The 21,245-nt window shown below is 39.1% G+C and overlaps 1 protein-coding gene across 2 annotated transcripts in view; it reads right to left on the bottom strand.

Annotated features, from left to right (window-relative positions):
* Nucleotides 1-1,041: 1,041 nt before the first annotated feature.
* Nucleotides 1,042-21,245, bottom strand: part of gas7a (growth arrest-specific 7a) — a 47,271-nt gene continuing 27,067 nt past the window's right edge. For both annotated transcript variants that reach the window (XM_038707251.1, XM_038707252.1), the window contains 8 exons: nucleotides 19,699-19,814; nucleotides 16,929-17,003; nucleotides 15,862-15,940; nucleotides 13,128-13,259; nucleotides 10,405-10,528; nucleotides 7,508-7,587; nucleotides 5,397-5,495; nucleotides 1,042-3,001 (listed from right to left, as the gene is read on the bottom strand). In XM_038707251.1, the coding sequence (XP_038563179.1) occupies nucleotides 2,888-3,001; nucleotides 5,397-5,495; nucleotides 7,508-7,587; nucleotides 10,405-10,528; nucleotides 13,128-13,259; nucleotides 15,862-15,940; nucleotides 16,929-17,003; nucleotides 19,699-19,814 (819 nt within the window). In that variant the 3' untranslated portion in view covers nucleotides 1,042-2,887. The remainder of the gene's footprint in view (nucleotides 3,002-5,396; nucleotides 5,496-7,507; nucleotides 7,588-10,404; nucleotides 10,529-13,127; nucleotides 13,260-15,861; nucleotides 15,941-16,928; nucleotides 17,004-19,698; nucleotides 19,815-21,245) is intronic.

Consider the following 21,245-nt stretch of genomic DNA (forward strand, 5'->3'; position numbering starts at 1 on the left):
CCCATGTTACTATCCTGTGTACCACTTGATTGATTTAGCCTGCAAGAAAGGATATAACGGCAAAAAGCAAATGTGGAGTCATTTGTTTGCTAAGTTAGCCTATAGTGATGCAGCGAGGAGAAGCCAGCTAACGCGACAGTAGCTGAACATGTCTATGTGAAAAGCCACAGCCTGCATGCTGGTGTTTCTGCATTTATTGTGGTATTTCTGTATGAAAGTAGTTGTGTTTCGGATGATGCTCGCTCATGTGTTCAAGCGAGCACGCGTACGAGCACACACCTGGTTGCAATCTTAGAACCGCACCACTAGTGGCCGCTGAAAACTACATAATGCCCCTTTAACGGCAGGATTGTGTGTTGTGGACCGTTTCTTAGTCTTCACCAATAACTTCCTGGAGTCTCTGCTGCCTTACAACTGCTCATAGCCAAGTAATGTACCGATTAAACACGAGATATAACTTTATTTAACTTTATTAATGAGCACTGTAGGTGCCAGTAGTTGGATTTTGTTAACATTGGACAGAGGCAGGCTAGCTGTTTCCCCCTGTTTCCAGTCTTTGTGCTAAGCTATGCTAACTGGCTACTGGCTTCATATTAGACTGTCTGACAGAAAGCAAATGAGAGTATTTCCCGAAAATGCTGAACTATTTCCTTTAACATTTGTACATGAAATTATTGCTGCAGATTACTGGACACGTTTTGTTTTGTTTCAGACAAAACTACTCCATAAGTCAAGCTTCTTAAACTCTGAAATATACATCTTGTCTTAAAGCCTGTTTTGGCTTGGCTTAATTCCTGGCCAGAATCCACAGCATCCACCTACTTTCCCCTCCAATCTGCGCTGGACTGGATCCAGTGGCGTTTGGTGAGCCTGTAAACTGACCTGAAGATCAAAAGTTTCAGCTGATTAAACAGCAGTCAGCTGGTGTGTGTGTGTGTTCCCCTGCTCAACACAAATGTCAAAAACCATTGAAATATTACTTCCCATTTCTGAAATCCTAACCCCCCCACTATGCAGTTACATAATAACACACCGCGGATATTTCATTTTCAAAGAGGAGATTTATTTTGGACACTGCATTCCACAGTACACGGTCTGGACAGAGGTCACCTATGATCAAACATTCTCAAAACATCAGGAACATCAGATTTAATGCACGTTATGAAAATGTTAATCACAGAAGGGCATTAAACTGAACCGTTACATCATCTTGAAACCGTCGATTCTTGTCAAGAACATTTAGTTGGAACATAATAACTTACATTTAGTGCACAACATTGACACACACTGGTAAAACCTCTACAACAGATATGCTATATGAACCCGCGCATGAAGCCTTTTGGGTTTAAAGCAAAGTCTGAATGTGCTGAATCCATTCACAATTCAAATAAAGACGACTTTTCTTCATTTAACACAAATATAATGTACTGCATTTTATGCATTATCAGTGTTAGTGATAAGGCAGGTAAGCATTTTTTATTAATAGCAATTCTTTTCTTGTGCCTGGCAGCTGGATTATTATTACGACTTGAATCTTTATTCGATTGGCTTCGTGCTTTTTAAAGAAATTGAAAAGAACGGCCACAGAAAGATAATAATCTTAATCTTCATCAACTTAATCCAGGACAGATAGACCACAACTAAATGTAAAAACAAAGACAGACACACACGTATGTAAACACAGACAAATACTGTACATGCAGTCTCTGACAAAATGTGCTTCATTTAACGTGCCAGTCAAAGTCAAGCCATATCACAAATTGCCTCCTTTATCTTTTCTTTTAGACTATGTTTTCTGCTGCATTTAGCCCCCTTTTTACCCACCACCATCATAAAGATATTCTCTGTATATTTACCAAAAATAAAACAAACAACATTGTACAGTACAAACACCTCATCGGCCCAAAGATCCGAGGCCTGTTAAACATTTGACAGCAAAATACATCTAGCTTGTATATACAAATGTACACTGATGCAGAGTAGAATATGTCAAGGACATTCCAGGTATATAACCGTTAGGCACTAAAAGGTGTTTCAGTGTAACTTGGACCACCTTTTTCCTCCGGACTGATCCAAAATAGACCCTGGCCTAAATCCATTCGACCACGTGTTGAGACTTGTGGCGAGCAAAATCAAAATCACATTCCAAAAAACACTGTATGTGTGTGTTGTTTTTTTTTAAACATTTGAGGTTACTGGATATTAACGCTATACACGTAAATTCTCAGCTTGCTTGTGATAAAGCTCCCTAAACTGATTCCGTCACTTACAAGAGATGCAGAATACCTTTCTGTAAATTCAACAAACTACGCCAAAAAACAACCATCATGGTTCCACAAATTGCGCAGCTCTCCGTAACACAGCAAAAGCAAGATATTCAAAACATGCATTTCCACCAAAAATGAACCAGCAAAATATGAAAATATATCATATTCATTCTAAGATCTCGTTATGCTTCAATATCCGTATCTAAAATAAAGGTAATATCAATAATCAGACTTTTTTTGTGTTGTTTGGTTTACTCACACTGGAAAAGTGTAGATTGAAGCTAAACTAAACGATTCAAAATACATATAATTTTTCTAATAGTGTCAACTTTACAACAGGTAAACAGCAGAATATGTTAAATGGCATTCAATAAGCTAATGTTGATTATGATAGGGTTAAAATGTCGAAGGAACATGCTGGTACTTTGATCGGTTACTGTTTCCTGGACTCAGACTGCGTTAAGTTTGAACCTTTCCTCCAGTTATTCCAGTCAGAGAGAGGATGAGCAGACCTCTGAACATGCACTGTCCCGGGATCAGTGTTATCAGAAGTGTTCTGGGACTCTGTGGATGTGTTATAATACTGAAGACCGAATGGCTAGATCCCAGGTCAGGACGGTTTATATGTCCATATCTACAGGCCGAACATCGCCGGTTTTGTTCTCCTTCACCCACAGCTCTCTGTCTTTTCCTGGATCCACGTTCTGCAGCAGCTGGTCGACTGGCTCCACCATCTACAGATACACAAACAGCAAAATGACACCGTTAAACATCAGCAACTCTTCAGTTCATTTATTTCAATTAGCAGGTCGCATACAGTGTAAAGAAGGGATGGTGATGGCACCTGGTTGGCTTGTCAGTCCAAAAGTGTGGATCAAATTAAGAGTTCTTACCGACTACTTTGGATGAAATTTGGTATAAGGCTACAGACCATTTAACTTAGATAGATTTTGCTCGCTTTGGACAGAGCCGGGCTAGCTGTTTCCCCGACTTTCCAGCTAGCTAGCTACAATAAAATATGTTTATGCTTTCTATTAAATACACCGATGAGCCACAACATTATGGTCACCTGCCTCATATTGTGTAGGTCGCCCTTTTGCCACCAAAACAGCCCTGACCCGTTGAGGCATGGACTCCACTGTGTATGCTCTGTGTGTGTTCTGACACCTTTCTATCAGAACCAGCCGGATCACCGCTTTTCCTTCCTCGGACCACTTCTGATAGATACTGACCGCTGCAGACCGTTTTTTTAATGCTCTGACCTTGTTTCCTAACCATCACAATTTGGCCCAAAGTTGCTCAAATCCTTAAAGTTGCCCATTATTTCTGCTTCTAACACATTCACTTTGAGTTCAAAATGTTCACTTGCTGCCTAATATATCCATAGACAGTATATTACTGGACGAAACCACCCCGCAGATTTGAATGGAGAGGAGTGAAGCTAGTTTTGGGCCAATAAAATACTACTACAGGGCTACTTGCTGCGTCTACTGCGCATGATCGCGCTTCATAACCGTGGTTTAATGACGTAGAGCAACAGCAGAAACACCGTAATTCTGGTAACTGCATAGCTGTTTGTCTGACTCGGATCATCACTGTTTAATCGGCTCACCTACGGGGCTGACCTGCCAAACACCAACGCAGCCTCACTGATGGCCGAACAGAGAGTTTATAATCTAAGCAATACGGTTACATCTCTCATGTGCAACGGGATGCCACGGGGTTTTGGGTCTACATGGAATAGTCCATGCAGGCTTTGGTTGGCTTTACTGTTTCAACTGTGGCTTACCCCCTTGAATATGTCTCCCCCGCTGACAGGTGCCATGGTAGCGAGATAATGAGTGCAATAAGTGTTCACTTCACCCGTCAGTGGTCATAATGTTATGGCTTATTGGTGTATAAAGCCACAGCAAGTTAACAGAGTGCGAAGACTAGCCCACGACACCCCCTAAAACAGGGAATTATTGTTTTCTTTTTGTCCAAATAAAATTATATACAGTATAACATGTGGTGAGCTGGTGAGCTATAGACAAGCTGGAAAGCTGTTTTTGTTACCTAAAGACAGAGCCAGGTTAGCTGTAAATACTTATTATTATTAGTCCAGGTTTCATGTGAGATGAAATCATTTTCTATCCTAATTAGAGCAATTAGGCGAAACACTGAATTGTTTCAGATTAGGCAGATAGTCACTGATTATTGTAGTAAAATGTCCCCTGTTTAATAATAAAATGTTTATTTTGCTTACAGATCATCGTATCAGGTTGATCTCGAGCGTGTGTATCATCTCTGAGGACTTCGCCAGCCAGCACACAGAGACGCAACCTTGTTGTGGTAGTTTCCCACAGTGCTGACAGGACACGTCTCGTTAGATTTACAGATTTTTACTCTACACCTCCTACATAAGCAGAGGGTGTGGGTGGGTGTCTCTGAGCCACAGAGAGATGACAGCTAGTGTGTTGGATGAAAGGCTGACGGAAGAGCACCTAGGGCTCGCTCTGTCAACATCTACACTCGGCGACGGGCTCGGCTGAAGCGGCACACAAATCATGTCAAAGCCAGTTGCCATCACTGGTATGTTTACTAGTTGTTTGCCGATTAAAAGATTAGTTACAAATAAAAAATGAGGGTAAACTATTATGTATAAATGGGGAGTAAAGAATTGCAAATAACCTCCATTCTAAAGTATGTTTACACGACTGTATTCAGGCTGTTTTTGTTTACATTTTGGCAAATAAGCACCATTAAAAGTATGACGAATTTGCCATTAGTAGTTCCTGTTTGCAATGTACAGACAACTATCTTTGATACTGAAGAAAACTTCTCAGGCAAGTTTCCTCTTTCTAAGTGGATTTATGGACGCTTAAAGAACAGGTATACGATGTCTGACACAAAAAAGGGTTTTAAAGAAATGAAAAATACATTTCACTAGTTCAAATCTTATGTGCCTGTGTTGATTATTAATTTATATCTTCCTACATGTTAAGTGTTTTTAAAAAAATCGATTTTATACCTCTCTTTCTTCTTCCTGTAAAATGTAAAAGTACTGTTGATGGCTAATCTTGAACTTGGTTGCAGTTACATAGACATATCCAATCAAATGTGAATCCGGAGTAAGGAGCATGAACTCACGCTCTGATTGAACATGTCCGTTTCATGGCGCAGCGTCGTGTACTGGCGTAAATGCTGCTGAATCCACTCAATCCGTTCAACCTCCAGTTTCTCCAGTTCCTAAAGGGGGAGAAGACAAAAGTTCATCATCAGTAACACAGAAAGACTGTTGGCCTTACCCTCAGATGCCACTGCTGTATGTGTACAAATAATTATATTTAGTAATAGTAATAATCAGTAATTTATTTGATTATTTTTTTTCACCTAGTTAAAACCCCAATCCATAAAATATTATGTAGTAACAAAAACTGAGCTGCACATTTGATGAAGGTGATAAAATATAGAAATTATCATAAAGCATTAAATTACTAGATATGTTTTACTCTAGACATATTTCTTTAATGTTTTATGTTATATGGACAAACATAACATCAGGGACGTGCACAGGGGGGTTGCTCTGGTTGCCCGGGCAACTGCCCGTTTGCCTTTCCTGACTCAAGTTGCCCTTCCGACTCGCCCTTCCGAGAAAAAAAAATAAAATAAAAAAATAATCGCGATCGCAAAGCCTCATTCACTTCCATTCGGGCACCGAAAGTGAAAGTCAGTAGGGGAAGGGCAAACTCTGTTTAAGTGGCTGCACTGCTGCAGCGCTGCCTGCACGTCAGTCGATTCTGTTCCCTACCGGAATTCCTGTTTCCTTCCTTTATGCAATCATACTACAACAAATCATGCGTAGTTTTGCCCAGTTACCATACGTGATACGTACCAACAGAAGTGAATACGAGCTAGAAGCGCAACTGAATGTACGGGAAGCCAAAAGATTAAAAAAGGATTGTATTTTTTTCCGAAATCTAAGCGTTTTTTATTTAATATTTTATTAAAAGCGAGTTTTCCCCATCTGTCAATTCAATCTAGATTATTTATTTTCAAATAAAAAAAAAGGAAAAAAAAAAAAATAATGATTAAAAAAAACAATAAACAATAATATAAGGAACTCTTTTTCTCATATGTATTTTGGTGACATTTATATTGTTAATACATTTTGGATACTGTGTTTAGTGCCTTTTTTCAGGTCAGAGCAACTGCCCTTCAAAATTCCTGTGCACGTCCCTGCATAACATTTCTTTTTTTCTCCCCAATAAGTCATTTGCAGACAAAGTACATCTAAGTGTTTTAAAATAAGATACTCTAATTCTAAGTGTATCAAAATCAACTACAAAATACAGCAGCCAAACTATGTATCACAATAAACTACTGTATTTTTGTATTTCTAAAATACTTTTCCAAGGTACCATTAAAATCACTTCGCAAACCTACCTATCGGCCTATTTGATCGATCCCACAGCTTTTCTCTGCCTAATGAGTCATGTGATAAATCTGACAGGCAACCAGTTAAATATTCAAATATTCACATATCCCTGTGATCACCCAGATGAAGGTTAGTTTTGAAGTAACCAACAGTTTAATTTTTAACTAACTCACAACCAGTGAAAACTTAACATGGGCTGAAAGTAGCAAACTAACATTTACTGTGAGGGCTGCTACTCAGGTCAAATAGTTAGCTTATGCTGCTAAAACACTTGCAGAGATTTATTTATGAATTTAAGAACTGCAGCGATTTATTAAGTCTGGGCAAATCACTGAATAATTACCAATCAGGCAGCTTTTTATGAAGTCTTGTAGACTTCTCACAAAGTATTTTACACTCATCTTAAACTACAAATTACAAAACACCAAAGTATTCTGATACAAAATATGAAGCCATTTTCATCAACCCTATCAAATACAAATTACAAAATCTATTGTTGAAAATCTATCAGTTCTTTTGAATCAAGACTGAAGACTTTTCTTTTTACCTCTACCTTTTATTAAATCAAATAAAAGGCTGTAGATTAATAACTTACATTGCACTGTAACTTACCGCCCTGTTATTATTTTCTATTTAACTCTTTTAAAATTGTATTTCACTGTCTTTTTTATGTTTCTCTATGTTGCTTTTATGTTTTATGTAAAGCTCTGAATTGTTGGAATGTGCTATTCAGATAAACTTGCCTTGCCTTGTATTTGAAATATATTTTTTAAATACATGTATCATAAATACTGCCCATCCATGCCCACAGAGAAGGTCTTACCATGCTGGTGGTGACCATTTCTTCAAACCACTTGGACTGGGTTTGGTTGTACAGATCCACGCAGCGCATCAGGTCGTCTCCTGCAGAATACAAATCAAAAACATGAAGGAGATTTCAGAGGTCAACAAAAGTCTACTGTCCACAACAAGAGCAAACAGCAATCAGCATTTACAAGGTTGTGTCTTATACCAAAAATCATCTTCACCAGCTCTGCATGTCTGTCAAATAGTAGTAGTGTAAATCTGTGGAGCAAAAACCCCAATGGACCAGCAGAGGGTGCTCATAAATCACTCCTCAATGATTCAAAGATTAATCACGGTGTCTTGAATCTGCAATCATGACTTTGTTATTTAAAAATTACTGATTTGATTGTGTACATGCTGTCCAATTTCCTTACAGTATTAATTAAGCTCCAAGATTGTTTTGTAGGTTCTATTTCAGTGATGTCCATTAACTCAAGTTCTGTATGTAAGTACTAATTCAAGGTGCTTGTACTTGAGTATTTCCATTTTATGTTCATTTACTTCTACTCACATATCAAAGAGAAATATAATATTTTTTTACTCCACTACATTTTTAAAAAAATCAATGCTAAAAACCTGAACTGCTCAAATTGTCTTTACATTAATTTTGGGGTATTATATTTTTATTTAATGAATTTTATTTAGAAACTTGCATTGCAAAATATTCTTTGCAAAAGTTTTTGTTTGCTCCATCAAAAATAAATCATTGTTTAAATGTGGACATTTGTAAGAAACAAAATCACACACAAGAAATGTTTTCACATTTAGTTTGTGTTGTTTTATGTTTTCATTATGTTTTGTATTTTAATACTTTTGTGAGAAATTGCTGTGACTACTGTACAGCATTTTGAATTTATTTTACTATTTATTTCCAGCAAAAGACTCTAGTTAAGTTTAGATTAGATTGTATTGTTTAATTTGTCTAAACTGTGCACAAGCACAGCAAAAGACAGAAGTCCTATCTGAGAAACACTGTGTGTCTGTTCTGCACAGGCTTCAGTAGAGAGAAAGCACTTATCTTGTTCTTTCTCTCTTCCACAGTAAATTAGTCACAGTCCACAGCACCAATCACTACCGCTCATAAGGCACATTTAAATGATGTCAGCCACGTGTCGGTGATCAACTCTGCTTCTCAAGGTTGGGCCAAATGTCACCACGGCTGGCTGCACTCACTGCCGACGATGGGGTTGTATTTTTACCTTCACTGGATGAATTTTAATAAGCTTCAGTCATGTTTCTGTTTGACTATCTGACACTTACTTATGTTTTAGGATACAGAGAGCTGAAATATTCTGAGCAATAGTTAAAGATCGGAAGAACTTACATTGTAAATTGGATTTGGGAGAGAGACATGATAAGAAATGATAACCATAAATAGAAAGAAAACATATATGTTTGACCCCAGAGAAATGCACTGGAACCTACTTTGTAGTAAATATTGTAAGTGTCTCTACTTTTGGCACAATGAAATTTCAACATTTGAATAAGCTGAACTGCATCCGATGCTATTTTAAAGTAGCATCCAATTACTTGTTGAGATAATTCACTCTGGGCCAAAGCAAGTGGTGGACCGACCAGTGTGTTTGTCTTACAGACTGTGTTTATTGTAATGTGAAGTTAATTTGGTTTTAAGTTGTTTGTTTGAGTCGGGTAAATTGAAGTTGCCAGGAAAGCCGGCCAAGAAACAGTCCAGCACATAACTATGAAAGAGCAAACTGTCGTTATTTTATCCTGCAGTTTTTGTACAGATTAAACAACAGAGATAGTGCAAGCTATTTTATTTAGTTGCCTTTTGGGTGAAATGTGCACATTAGGAAAACAGATGTAGGAAATCTGTGCCGGTGAAACTGAAGCGTGGGAGAGAGTAAATAAAACAAAGTGTGTTCCAACTTGGTTTCGACAACAGGGCCTCATAACCTATATAAATTTAGCACAATTGATAACCCTTGGTTACATTGGTGGCAGCGGTGGGATGTCGACCACCAAACGATATTGTGTGAGACAATATTTCACCAAGTTAGCTCACGTTAGCCACTGCTAACACCTGCTTAGCTTAACTTTGTGTGTTAGCTTACATTTGTGTGTTCAGCTAGCACGAGTCGGAGATTTCATGCCGCGGTTTCTCACCTCGGTTGTAGTCAGAGAGGGTAGACAAAAACTAAATACATGAAGCCTATAACCTGTGTAAGTACTCAACAGAGGAAAATCAACTCACTCGAAGCTTTATAAAATAGGTTACAATAGTGAGCTGCTTCCAGTCTTTATGCTAAGCTAAGCTCACTGGTTGCTTCCTCCAGCTTCATATGCAGTAGGAACATGAGAGTGGTATCAATCTTCCCATCTAACTCTATGCATGAAAGCAAGTAAGCAAATTTCCAAAAATGTCCAACTACCGGTTTCCTTTAAGACATACAAAATAATTTCCCCCTACAGGTGGATTAGATTATGTAGGGAGTTCTACGTAGAGGACTATATAAGCTCACCAGCAAACAGAAAACAACACTTTCGGACACTACTCAGATAATTCTCATCATTGCTGTCACACAATTAAAACGTGTCAGATCAACGTCGACTGGTGGACCATTTTTTTTTATCAGAGCAATGCATGATGGTATATACCGCTTGGTTAGTGACCATCGGTTGGACACTACTTTTCAAAATGCATTGTGGGATACTTTGAGTCGACTATTATGTAATAAGTACATTTAGACAGCAGTACAAAATGGCGAACTTACTATATAGTGGACTATATAGTGAATTGTGAGTGATTTTGGCCAGTGTGTCGGTGTCTGTAGTTATTTGGTGACGTCCTCTTTGGGACAGTTAAAATTAACTGATCCAAACATGGCTGCTGTGACTGGCTTTTATTCTGACCTGCTTGTGTGGATTTCCGCCGGGCCTTTTTAATGTCCTCCTCTGTCTTATTGCTGAGTTTGATCTCCAGCTGCTGGGTCTTCACCTCCAGATCCTTCTGCCTGTCTGCCAGAGCTTTACGTGCCTGCATCGCAAACACACACATCACACGGGATGTGTGAATGTAGAAACAATGAGTCATTCAGCATAATCCTCAGATTTACTGTGCCTACATCTATTACAAGAGTCATTACAGCCTTTTCATGTTGGCTACCGACATCCGCACTACAATCCTTGTCACATCCTTTAATCTTTTATTAATCCACATAAATTGAGTGTTTCCTCTTATTCCCACACCTCTCTAAGGTCACAGTAATGTTTAAAGCGTAGTAAACATACAGTGCAAGTCAGGAAAATCTCTTTTTCAAACACCAACAAAAACAAAACATGTGGGATGGATTCATCCTAAACCCACTGATAAGGTCACTTAATGCAGTGGAGCAGAGACGGAGCCAAAAGTTTGTTTTTGTCTAGAAATCGTTTTCATTGCTGGGATAACTTCAGTGATACACAATAAACAATGAATGACGATTAAACATTTCAGATGATAATTAAAGCAGGTCTCAAATATACACATTCAGTTTAGAAATGTTTAGAATTTAAGAAAAACAAATGGATGACAGGAATGGCCATCATACACCAATTGACACCATGCAACACAATTAACTGTTCGTTAAATAGCAATGTCTGTGTTGTTTCAGTGTCTTTTTAGCCTTTCCAAAATGTAAAAAAAAAAAAACGAAAAGACAAATGCTAGCGACCTAAACTTTGTCTTTTTCTTCTTTGGTTACTGGAACCAAAGTTGGAAATTGTCTGTTTTGGTGAAGTAAACATTATTTTTAACTCGAGCAGCTTACTTTTGTGCTATTTAAGGTTGTTCACTAGAATTAAACTACTTTTATTTTTAAATACAAACTAGAACATGTACCATTAACGGTGCTCTGAAACTTTTGACCGGTAGTTTATAAGCGATGAGCAAGAAGAGAAAGCTTAACAAATGCAGTTAAAACAAGTGCAGTTAAAGTACTGCTCATCCTGGCTTGTGTGACTTGACAGTAATAGGGTGACCAGATGTCCCCGTTTTCCAGGGACAGTCCCCGGTTTTGGTGGCCTGTCTGGAGCTGTCCCAGTAAATGTGTTAATCATAGACTATAGGTGTTAACAGAACTGAAATCAGATTTTACGTGGCCAGAAAGACCGGACAGCAGAGCATACACAGTAGCACAGTATGTTAAAGCTGTATCGTCCAGTCTCTTGTTACGACTACAGCTGCTTTTATCTGGATCAAACAGACATAATGTGCAAATAAACGTCATTTTATGTCCGTGGTAACAGCAAAGGTATGTCTCTGTGAAACTTTACCGTTTCTTTTAACGGAATAATCACACTTGTGGTAAAATAAGTGTTTCCAGTTTACAGCGTAACCAGGCCGGACATTTACGTCATTACAGGCAATAATGGAAGCCTGTTGTTGCTGATGGATTATGTGTTTAGTAGGCCGATGTCTAATATCCTTGTTTATATATGGAGAACAGACTGTAGCTTATAATTAACATGATTTACTGTAACGATTATAACTCAACTAGCACTTTTTACCCCTTTAAATACCTTTAAATGGCTAAAACAACACATAAAATCTCTATTTGCCAGAAAGTGATTGAAGTGTTACGCCCCAGCCTTTGGTGGCAACATGGGGCGAACAACACCCCAACACTGACCCAAACTTATCACAGATAACACCTTTAAAACTACCAAAACAAGGGAATTTATTAACATAACGATAAATTAAGAACACCAAAACCACAGGAACATAACACAAAAATGTCCCAAATCAAAAAGCCTCCTTTCTGACGCTTGCACAGGAGCTTTTAAAGACCGCCTTCAAAGGCCAGGTGGACCTCGTTCAGCAATTAGCTGAAGTACTTCCAAGGCAGAACTAGGGCAGAAAAGGATCATGGAGAAATTACAGAGAAACACACACAGCCGTAACAGAAGCCTCTACTTATTGACTGAATGGTAGCCTCAAAATTACTTGACTTAATTCAAAAGAGTTATATTTGAAAGATTATAAAACCAAAATTGTCCCCCTTTTTTTATTTCATATATAATAACATATTTTTTTAATGACATACTGACTGCTAAACCAAAAATGTCCCCAGTTTTCATTTCAGAAATCTGGTCACCTTAGACAGTAAGCCTGTCATATTTTGAATATGTGCATAGGAAAACTAAATAGATGCGCTGTACATTTGTCAAAATGCCAAAATATCACTAAAATTTCTTGGCTGAAGTGAAAATGTTGATGCTTCCACTTTGCAATGTCTTTTCTCTTGTAGTGCAGACACATCATCCACATAATGCTGCTACCCACCACAGCAAGCATTTGTTCCAGCAGAAAATAAAAAACTGAAATGTTTGTAGGTATACAGAGGAAACTAATTCATTCATGAAATGATTTTTAGCAGGTAGGAAGCAGTAACAAAGTATGCTACAAAGATGATACAGTAAGTGTAGGAGTTACTGAAGCTCTTTCTGTTATGTAATCTCTCTGATGTAGACAAACACTGATGTGTACTTTTTTTTGAGTGACTGTTTAGAGATTCACTTCGGAAAAAGGGTTTTAGTCTTTGGAGGGAAACATTAGCCATTAAGGAGTGAGGGGAACAGCATGTGAGACTCAGTACCTTCTCCACACCTGCGTAGCGACTCGCCAGCTGCTTCCTGAGGTCGGTGATGTGATGGTCGTACTTTTTCAGGTCCTTCTTGAAGTTGTCGCCCCTGAACGTCAGCAGGGGTTTTTCTACCTCAGTGTGGAGCTGTGAAAACAAGTATCTCAGCGGGTCATAATGTAAAAGAGTTTGTTGTATAATGCAAAGAAGGCAAACACTCTTCCCTCAGTGGTAATTGACTTTTACTCCATAGCTGTTAAAATATGTACATGACATGAGTCGTCGGTATTTAACTTCATGTCAACTTTGACCTTCCTTTACACGGGACTCGAACTTCGGTCTCCTGAATGACAGGCCTTAGTTTACTTGACACATTCACAGCACCCTACCGCCCTCGTTGTATGGACTTTGGACCTGTTCTACCACTAGAGGTTGCAGCCTAACAAAAAACTTAATCATAGGTCCTAATAAGCTATATAAAAATAGACCTATGCACGTATTTTTCAGGTAAAGATGGGCATAGTAAAACACTAGGTAACAAAGCTTTACCTTCTTTTTTAAAACATAGTTGCCTTTCTCTAATATGTATACATTCTTTGCTAAAGTGCATTTATCTTATAAGTTCATTAAAATCATGGTAAAGTACAGTTTCTTAGGGCTTATTGCTTAATAAAGCCTATTTCCTGTCGTACAAGATCATATCCATCACCATAAAAGGGAGACAATTACACTTTAAGCCTCAATTTTCTATTCCTCTCACCAAACACTCGTCCAATAATATATTTATGATACTTGAATAAACTACAAAGTCCTCGTCAGCACTGTTGGCTCTCCATACAGAATGCTAATCTAGTGCAAATGCCAAAGCAATAATATATATATATATATATGCACAAAATGTAGCTTATTAGAAACTCAGAGAAAATAAATGAGCCAGAGCTTCTGCAGGCTTGATAAGACTTCTCATTCCCCGCCTGACCACGCATTACCTTTTCCTCACCCGTCTCATATCAAAGCATGGAGTGTCAGAGCACTATTGGAGCAGGGGAGAGCCTGCATGGCCCTGGGTGGGGGCTCGTCAGAAGACGTAACTAATTAATTAGACAACAGAGGGATATGAAAAGCTCCGAGGCAGCCTCTGCGTTATTTAAGGCTGTATCTGAGGCCCAGTGTGTGGTTTCTGCACCGCTGGTAATCGGATCGCGGACAGGTCATTTTCTTCGGTCAACACTGACAAGGTTGAGGTAAACAAGCCCGTCACCTCAGGATGTGGTCAGATCATGTATCTATTACGTCAGTTGATTGAAAACACTTAACCTGAAGGTGCGGAAAACTGCAAACCAAAGGTTATCCACTCAACAGGACGAAAGTAGACTCTCACATGTTTGTGATTCGGAGGAAGCTATAAATGTTAACTTTAGGCATTATTTAACATTTTTACACCTAAAACTAGTTTATTGATCATTTGTGAAAAAAGACCATTATAATGTACCAGAGCCGAAGGTGGATTCATAATTTTCCTTGCTTTATCTGACCATCAATTGGAAACCCAAAGATTTTTTTTTTATTATCACATATAACAGAGATAACAACAATTTGAGAGTGTTTGATATTTCTGCCTGATGAATAATTTATCAATTATAAAAATTGTTAATTAATATTTTCAGTTTTACACAGGGCCGGTCCGAGGCATAGGCGCAAAATGTCAGGGGGCACAGCAAGAGAAAGTTTTCGGCTTGATAGTAATCAAGTGCACCTCACGCTGTGAATCCAGACAGTTGTGACGAGTGGTAACGTATCTGATAGGGTTTTGCAATATAAACATCTAAAATCTGAGGTACAACGTTTCTCTGTTTGGGACTGTGAGCTGCAATTTATTGGAGGTGCTGAAACGAACGTGTGTGCATTTGCGGTAAGATTTCTGCTTGATCAGTGTCCGATCAGTGGTGTTTTCGGTTTCACATGCAGCATGCAGTCCCACATTCTGTCGGTCAAACGGTCTGAAGAGGATAGCCTACTACCCGCGGAGCAATATCATAATGCAAAGCAGAGTAAAGGGCCGGTAGACTTAAAAATATTGTGAATTCTCATTAAATGACGTTCGTCTCGTAATATTGCGAGACATGTCAGAGATTTTGAATGTGCAGGAAGTTTTGAACATGAGCAGAAAAGCTGCTGAAACACAGGAGCTATTAAAGTTCAGGAGTTCATAACTGAATTAAAATGAATTTACTTATCATTGAGGTGAAAAGGTGCTGCATGCATATTTAAAAAGGGTACTTCCCCAGACAAAGACACAAAGAAGAGGGAAGACTAAATCATTTGTGTTTACTAGGCAGGGATTTTTTAAATTAGAAAAGTAGATCTACAGGAGAAAACAAGCAATAGCAATAGCAATAGCTACAGAATGCACTAAAGCCTTACAGCATTATATTGAATTTTTTTATATTTTGAATTGTCTCCTGCCGCATGAATATTGTTTTCCTTTATATAGATAAAGACATTTCCACCATAAACTGGTACAGGAATTTTTAATGCAAAATGAAGCTTTTAATGCTTAAAATTTTTGAGGGGAGGGCCCCCCCGCAAGAAAACAGTATCTGGGTTGACACACAGTTTATAGGAGGACACATTCACATTCTCAAATGTCAATTTCAAATGTCACCTAGGGCCCCAACACTGTCAGGTCTCTGGCTCTACATGATGTTTCACAATAACACCATTCCTTTCCAACAATAAAGATTTTTACCTTGTTGGAGAACTTGAGGTGAACTTCAGCCTCGTCATGAAGACTCTTCTTCAGCTGAGTCCAGGCTTCGCCAAGTGTCCTTAAAAAACAAATGTAAAAATAAAATTAACCCTTACCCGCCTTTGTTATGGGACAAGAGACAATAAACACTGAACTATTCTCCAACACTGTTACACCTGAAAGCATCCCTACTGACATTTAAATTTAACTATAAAATAAATATAACTTAAAAAAATTGGGGAAGTACTACACAGCTTTTATCTAAAGCGACTTACCTTATTACCTTATTGCTATTTATGTCAGAGGTCGCACAGCCCTGGAGCAACGAGGGTTTAAGTGTCTTGCTCAGGGACACAATGGTGTCTCACAGTGGATTCAAACCCGGGTCTCTCACACCAAAGGCATGTGTCTTATCAACTACACCATCAAACAGTAAGAAGAGTTGTAAACAAGCCGACAATGTTGCCACATTAGCGGCACTTTATTTAAAAAAGCAGGCTATAAATTGTGATGGATGTTTATGCACTGTTCAGGATGTAATTTACCGTTCGTCTTCATTTTCTCTGCCAAATATATATATCAGATTAACCTGTTGGCTTATTTACAACCCCATGATGTTGTTGCCCAGTTTAACCTATTTAGGTCAATTTTAAGTGATAGAAAAAATGTCTGGGGTCTCCTGGGTGTACCGTCATGTTCGGTGTTTCATTTAAGGTAATTCCTTCACCCTGCAAACTTATCTGGACTTGGGGTTGTGTCTCTGTTAGTTTCATATTTATGTATAAAACAAAAATGTTCTGTAATCGTGGAATTTCTTCAGCTGGAAAGGAACCACATTATCTTGCCTCATCTTCCCTGTCTACTGATTTTGAGATCTGCTCAAAGAAAAAAAAAAAACGCTCTTTGATGATGGTAACAGTCATTTGTAGGTGCATTGAACACAAAAAGTAGTAAGGGAATAAAGGGGATTAAAAACTCAGTCCTTTTTAATTACTACTGTTTCGCAGAGGGAGCTTTCCAGGCAGCACAAACTATTTCCTCCTCCAGCTTCTGTTTTCTGCACTCACCCTTCTTCCTGTGCTGCCAGGGGGCTCAGAGACAGCTTGGAGAGGTTCTTGGCATATTCTTCTTCAATCTTTATCCTGAAACACAAAGAACCAGGATCAGAAACCCTGAGCTGCCAGGCTCAAGGGAGGACAGAGACAGCTTTAGTGAGGTTGGGAAAAAATGCTTTAACACAGTTAATTTCAGGGGTGCACTGCAGCAGAATGACAGAAACTATTGACTATAATTTGCTGCAAATGCCGAAACCCAGGGTACTTGTAAAACATTCTCCAGCAGTACTGCACAAAACAGCATATTTTCGGCGCGGCTGTTCTCATTTCCATCTCCATTTGAGAGATGGAAATGAGATGTGTTCATATTCGCCCTGAGGGCCATTCAACCAGGGTAGCCGTGTTTGTGCCGTATGTGACATTCACTGGTCTCACATTTACGATCAACACCTGAGTAAATCTGTCACCTAAAGAAGGTCACAAGGCCCATTCTTTGACTTAATGTTCGGATACCGGCAGGACCGAGCAACCCAGCAAAACAACACAGAAAGGTCAGTACTGCAAAGAAATCTACTTGAAGGATTTGGGAGACGATGGCCTCTTGAATCAAACCTGTACAGAGAAGAAACCTCATTAACTTCCCACGACTCCGACCACGATGTGAATAGAGCTTTTGTGGAATTAGGTGGAGCTAATTATATAGAGAGGCGTGAGATCGGATGAAAAAGTTTTAAGTGAACTCCTACTTCTGTGTGCATTTCTTGTATCCTCAGTTTCTTCATTGAGATCTAAAAGAAGCCCCTTAATTACTGGGTGCAAGCAGAAATTGCACCCCTCAGCTGTAAGCTTTTATAAAATGAGCTCTCTCTGGAGGTATCTACCACAAACATGATTTTGGGCTGAATCATGATTTGCATGGTCATGTTTACATATAAATACTTTACTAGCTAACTAAATTAACTACATACAAATCGCAAAAATGCACTTTTTGATTTAGTTGAACCTTTATGTTCTATGTTTGGTAGTGTTTAAAATGTAATATGAAGTCCTCACATATGGACACATGGTCAAGACCCCTTGGTGTTAGTGTGTAACGCTCTGGAAAGCGCCCTAGTATCATAGTTAAACACAATGGGGGAAGCCCTGTATTTATGAACATTTATGAACGCTAAAAGCAGGTGGTCCAGAAACCAGACTTTTGTCCAGGAGACTGGTGTTTTTACCCCAGACCACGATCTTTTCCTAAACCTAACCGAATTACAACATTTCACAACGTCAACTACTAGTTTTATGTTGAAAGTCTAACCGGTTGTTGCATATTTATTGTTGCTAACTTGACCGTGGAGCCCTACACATCCAAAAATAACACCAAAGTGGTACCCAGTGTGTTAACAAGCAACACATAGAGTCCATTGATGAAAGGATTGGGTGTGAGAGTAAGTAAAGTCCTGCATTCACAAACTATATTATTGGGTGGTTAAATCTATAAAAATGCATCCTATTTTATGAGCTCATTATATATCCTGTATGCAAAATCGGAACCTGCAAAATAACTAGCAACTATAACTGTCAAATACATGTAGAGGAGTCAAAGTATAAAGTAAAGGGGAAATATTTAAGCACATGTACTTAGTTACATTCCACAACCAGTAATATGTAAAGTAAGTGTCATTACTATAATTACCTACAGTATTACTTGAAATAAAGCCAGAAAAGTGCTTCTACAAGGACAAAAGAACAAAGAGCTACAAATACTGATGGTGATAACACAGACATAAACAGCTCGATTGAACACTGAAAAGGTGCATTCATTGATTTTTCTGACTATGATGAACAATGTAGAGGTGTTGAATTACAGCAAACTGGTGTAGTTGATGCGTTTTTTCTTTCACTTGTGTGTAAACCAAAGGCCTTCTCTGCACTAAGAGTAGCTCCATAGCCAGAATACAAGAACCAGTGAGCAATATTATTTTATTACATTTCAGGCAGTCAGTAACAAATGCCACTTCCTCTCTCAGTAGGAAAGATTAACTTCACATTACATCCATAATTTTATGCTACACGTTTGGTCTGAAACAAAAGTGTCTCATGTCTCATGTGTCATTTGGCAGCATTTTGAGAATCCAGGACCTTTTCCCCATGAAATCCCATGACAAGACGAAAACCAACCAATGTGTTAGTCCCTCTCTTAATACTTTCTGACTTTGCTACCCTGTTTGTAACACTCAGCCCTCTGGTATAGTGCATTTGTTGCGGCGGCAGATGAATCCTAGGTGCTCTTTGGGGCAGCAGGACAGTGTATGTGGGACTGAGACAGAATTAACTACAGTGTGTGTGTGTTCATGGTGATGAAGGAACATGTGCAACAGTGAGGTTCACGGAGGTTTTTTTAATAGCGTCTGGACAACACTGGAGTGCTATGGCACAAAGGAAAGAGATTTATCAGGCTTTGTATGCACACAATACTTAAAATCAATTAATTGTTGTTGTTTCAAGGGATTTGTTGAAAATAAGAGAAATATAGGATATCACCAGCTGTTTCCTGTAGGAGAGGAGAGGTCACTGGCGTATTAATCGGCCTGCTGACCTGCTTCACCTGCTTATTTCACATAACCAACTTCTATTCTAATAAAATTCCTCTCTGTCTCCTCCAATGGGAATATTTCTGCCTCATGAGAAACTCTGTGTCTGACACTCTTGTTAATTAATTAAAACTGCTGTCAACAAACTGCCGTCTCTGTTTTGTTGTTAATAACAGTCTGATCTGAAATGAAACTGTTACCTCTCGTGGATAAACTCAGCCATCTCTTTCTGCATCTGTTTGCCCTTCAGCTGCTTCTGCAGAAGAACCTCAAAGCCCGCCACCGACGTGGTCCCCTGGGGGTCTTTCTTGTCGGTCTGAGGGGGAGGAGAGCGTCATTCAAAAGCAGCACTGAACCAATAAACAACCACATCTCCGAGTTAACGGACACAGCGCCCAGTGACACCTCTTTGTTGTTTATGTTTGAAAGCGTGTAGGGGTTTGTGAGAATGTGCTCTGAATGTGTGACTCACACTAGCATGTCAAGGAGGACATGCGTTGGTGTGTGTGTGTGTGTGTGTGCGTCAGTCGCTGATGGATAGATGTTTGGTATGTGTGTGTTTCTGAGTAACATCCGAGGGCGTGCAGCACTTTGTCTTGTTTGTGACAGGGCTGATGCGCGTCGAACAGAGGTGCCAGATTTATTTCACACAGCAGGTCTGAGCAGCAGGTCAGCGGACGTACAAAACATCACAAGCAGGATGACACGACGGGCCCCAAACACGCACATAAATGAAGGGGAGGAAACCGGTTTCGGATTGCAGCCAATTATGCAGGCTGAAGGTTTTTTCAATACAAATTTAATTTAGGATGGAAATGTATGTAAACTGAAAATTACAGGAGCCACTAGGGAGACATTAGAAGCAGGATGATCATTGTGTTTACAGAGAAGACCGTCGATCAGCCTTCCACCTGCGACCCGCCTACTCAGACATGAAAGCCAAGTATATCTTTTGTTAAGCAAGAAGGCTGCTTTCTAAAGCTGCAGTGCCATGTTTTAGTCACATAATTTAACGTAAGCATTGAGCTTTTAACTGCACTTTACGTTTATCGGCTGTTCTAAAGGTCAACAAACAGTGTTGAAAGGAAACTTCTGGAGCTTTTCGTGTCGGACCAAACACATACATAGTGTGGGAAATCACTGGTTTCTAATTGTCAAACGTTACCTTATGGTTGAGTTAAAAAGGGACTTGGGTTTGGGCTGGAGTTTGGTGAGGCTGTCAAACGGTCTGTTACAGATGTAGCAACAAAAGGCTGATGGGCTGATGCAATGTCAATATTTTCAATTATTCATTAACTTATAATCATGTCCTGCGATGGACTGGCGACCTGTAAAGGGTGTACCCCGGCTTGCGCCCAATGTCAGCTGGGATTGGCTCCAGCCCCCCCGCGACCCTGTGCGCAGGATAAGCGGTTGACGATGGATGGATGGATGGATAATCATGTCACACATTTATGCAGATACCAATACATCTGCAATAATCTCCATAAAAGACAGATATATTTAATGCATTACATGTTATCCGTGGTGTAGATGTGAATTCTTTAACTGTGTGTGTATGAGCAACATATTTTAAGAAATTTTATCATTTTGTTGTGTTTTTTAATTTAAGCTCCTTTGTAGCTAGCAGCTCTGTGTTGAAAATCGTTGTAAATATGTGAGCATAACAATCGCACTCTGATCACAAACAGTTCACAGAGCATCGGTCGTACTAGCGACACAACCCGTAGGCTAAGGGAGAGGGAGT

The sequence above is a fragment of the Micropterus salmoides genome, unplaced genomic scaffold (assembly GCF_014851395.1).
Source record: "Micropterus salmoides isolate LMB-PRFRI ecotype aquatic unplaced genomic scaffold, ASM1485139v1 Ms_hic_scaffold_10, whole genome shotgun sequence".
NCBI classification, from domain to species: domain Eukaryota; kingdom Metazoa; phylum Chordata; class Actinopteri; order Centrarchiformes; family Centrarchidae; genus Micropterus; species Micropterus salmoides.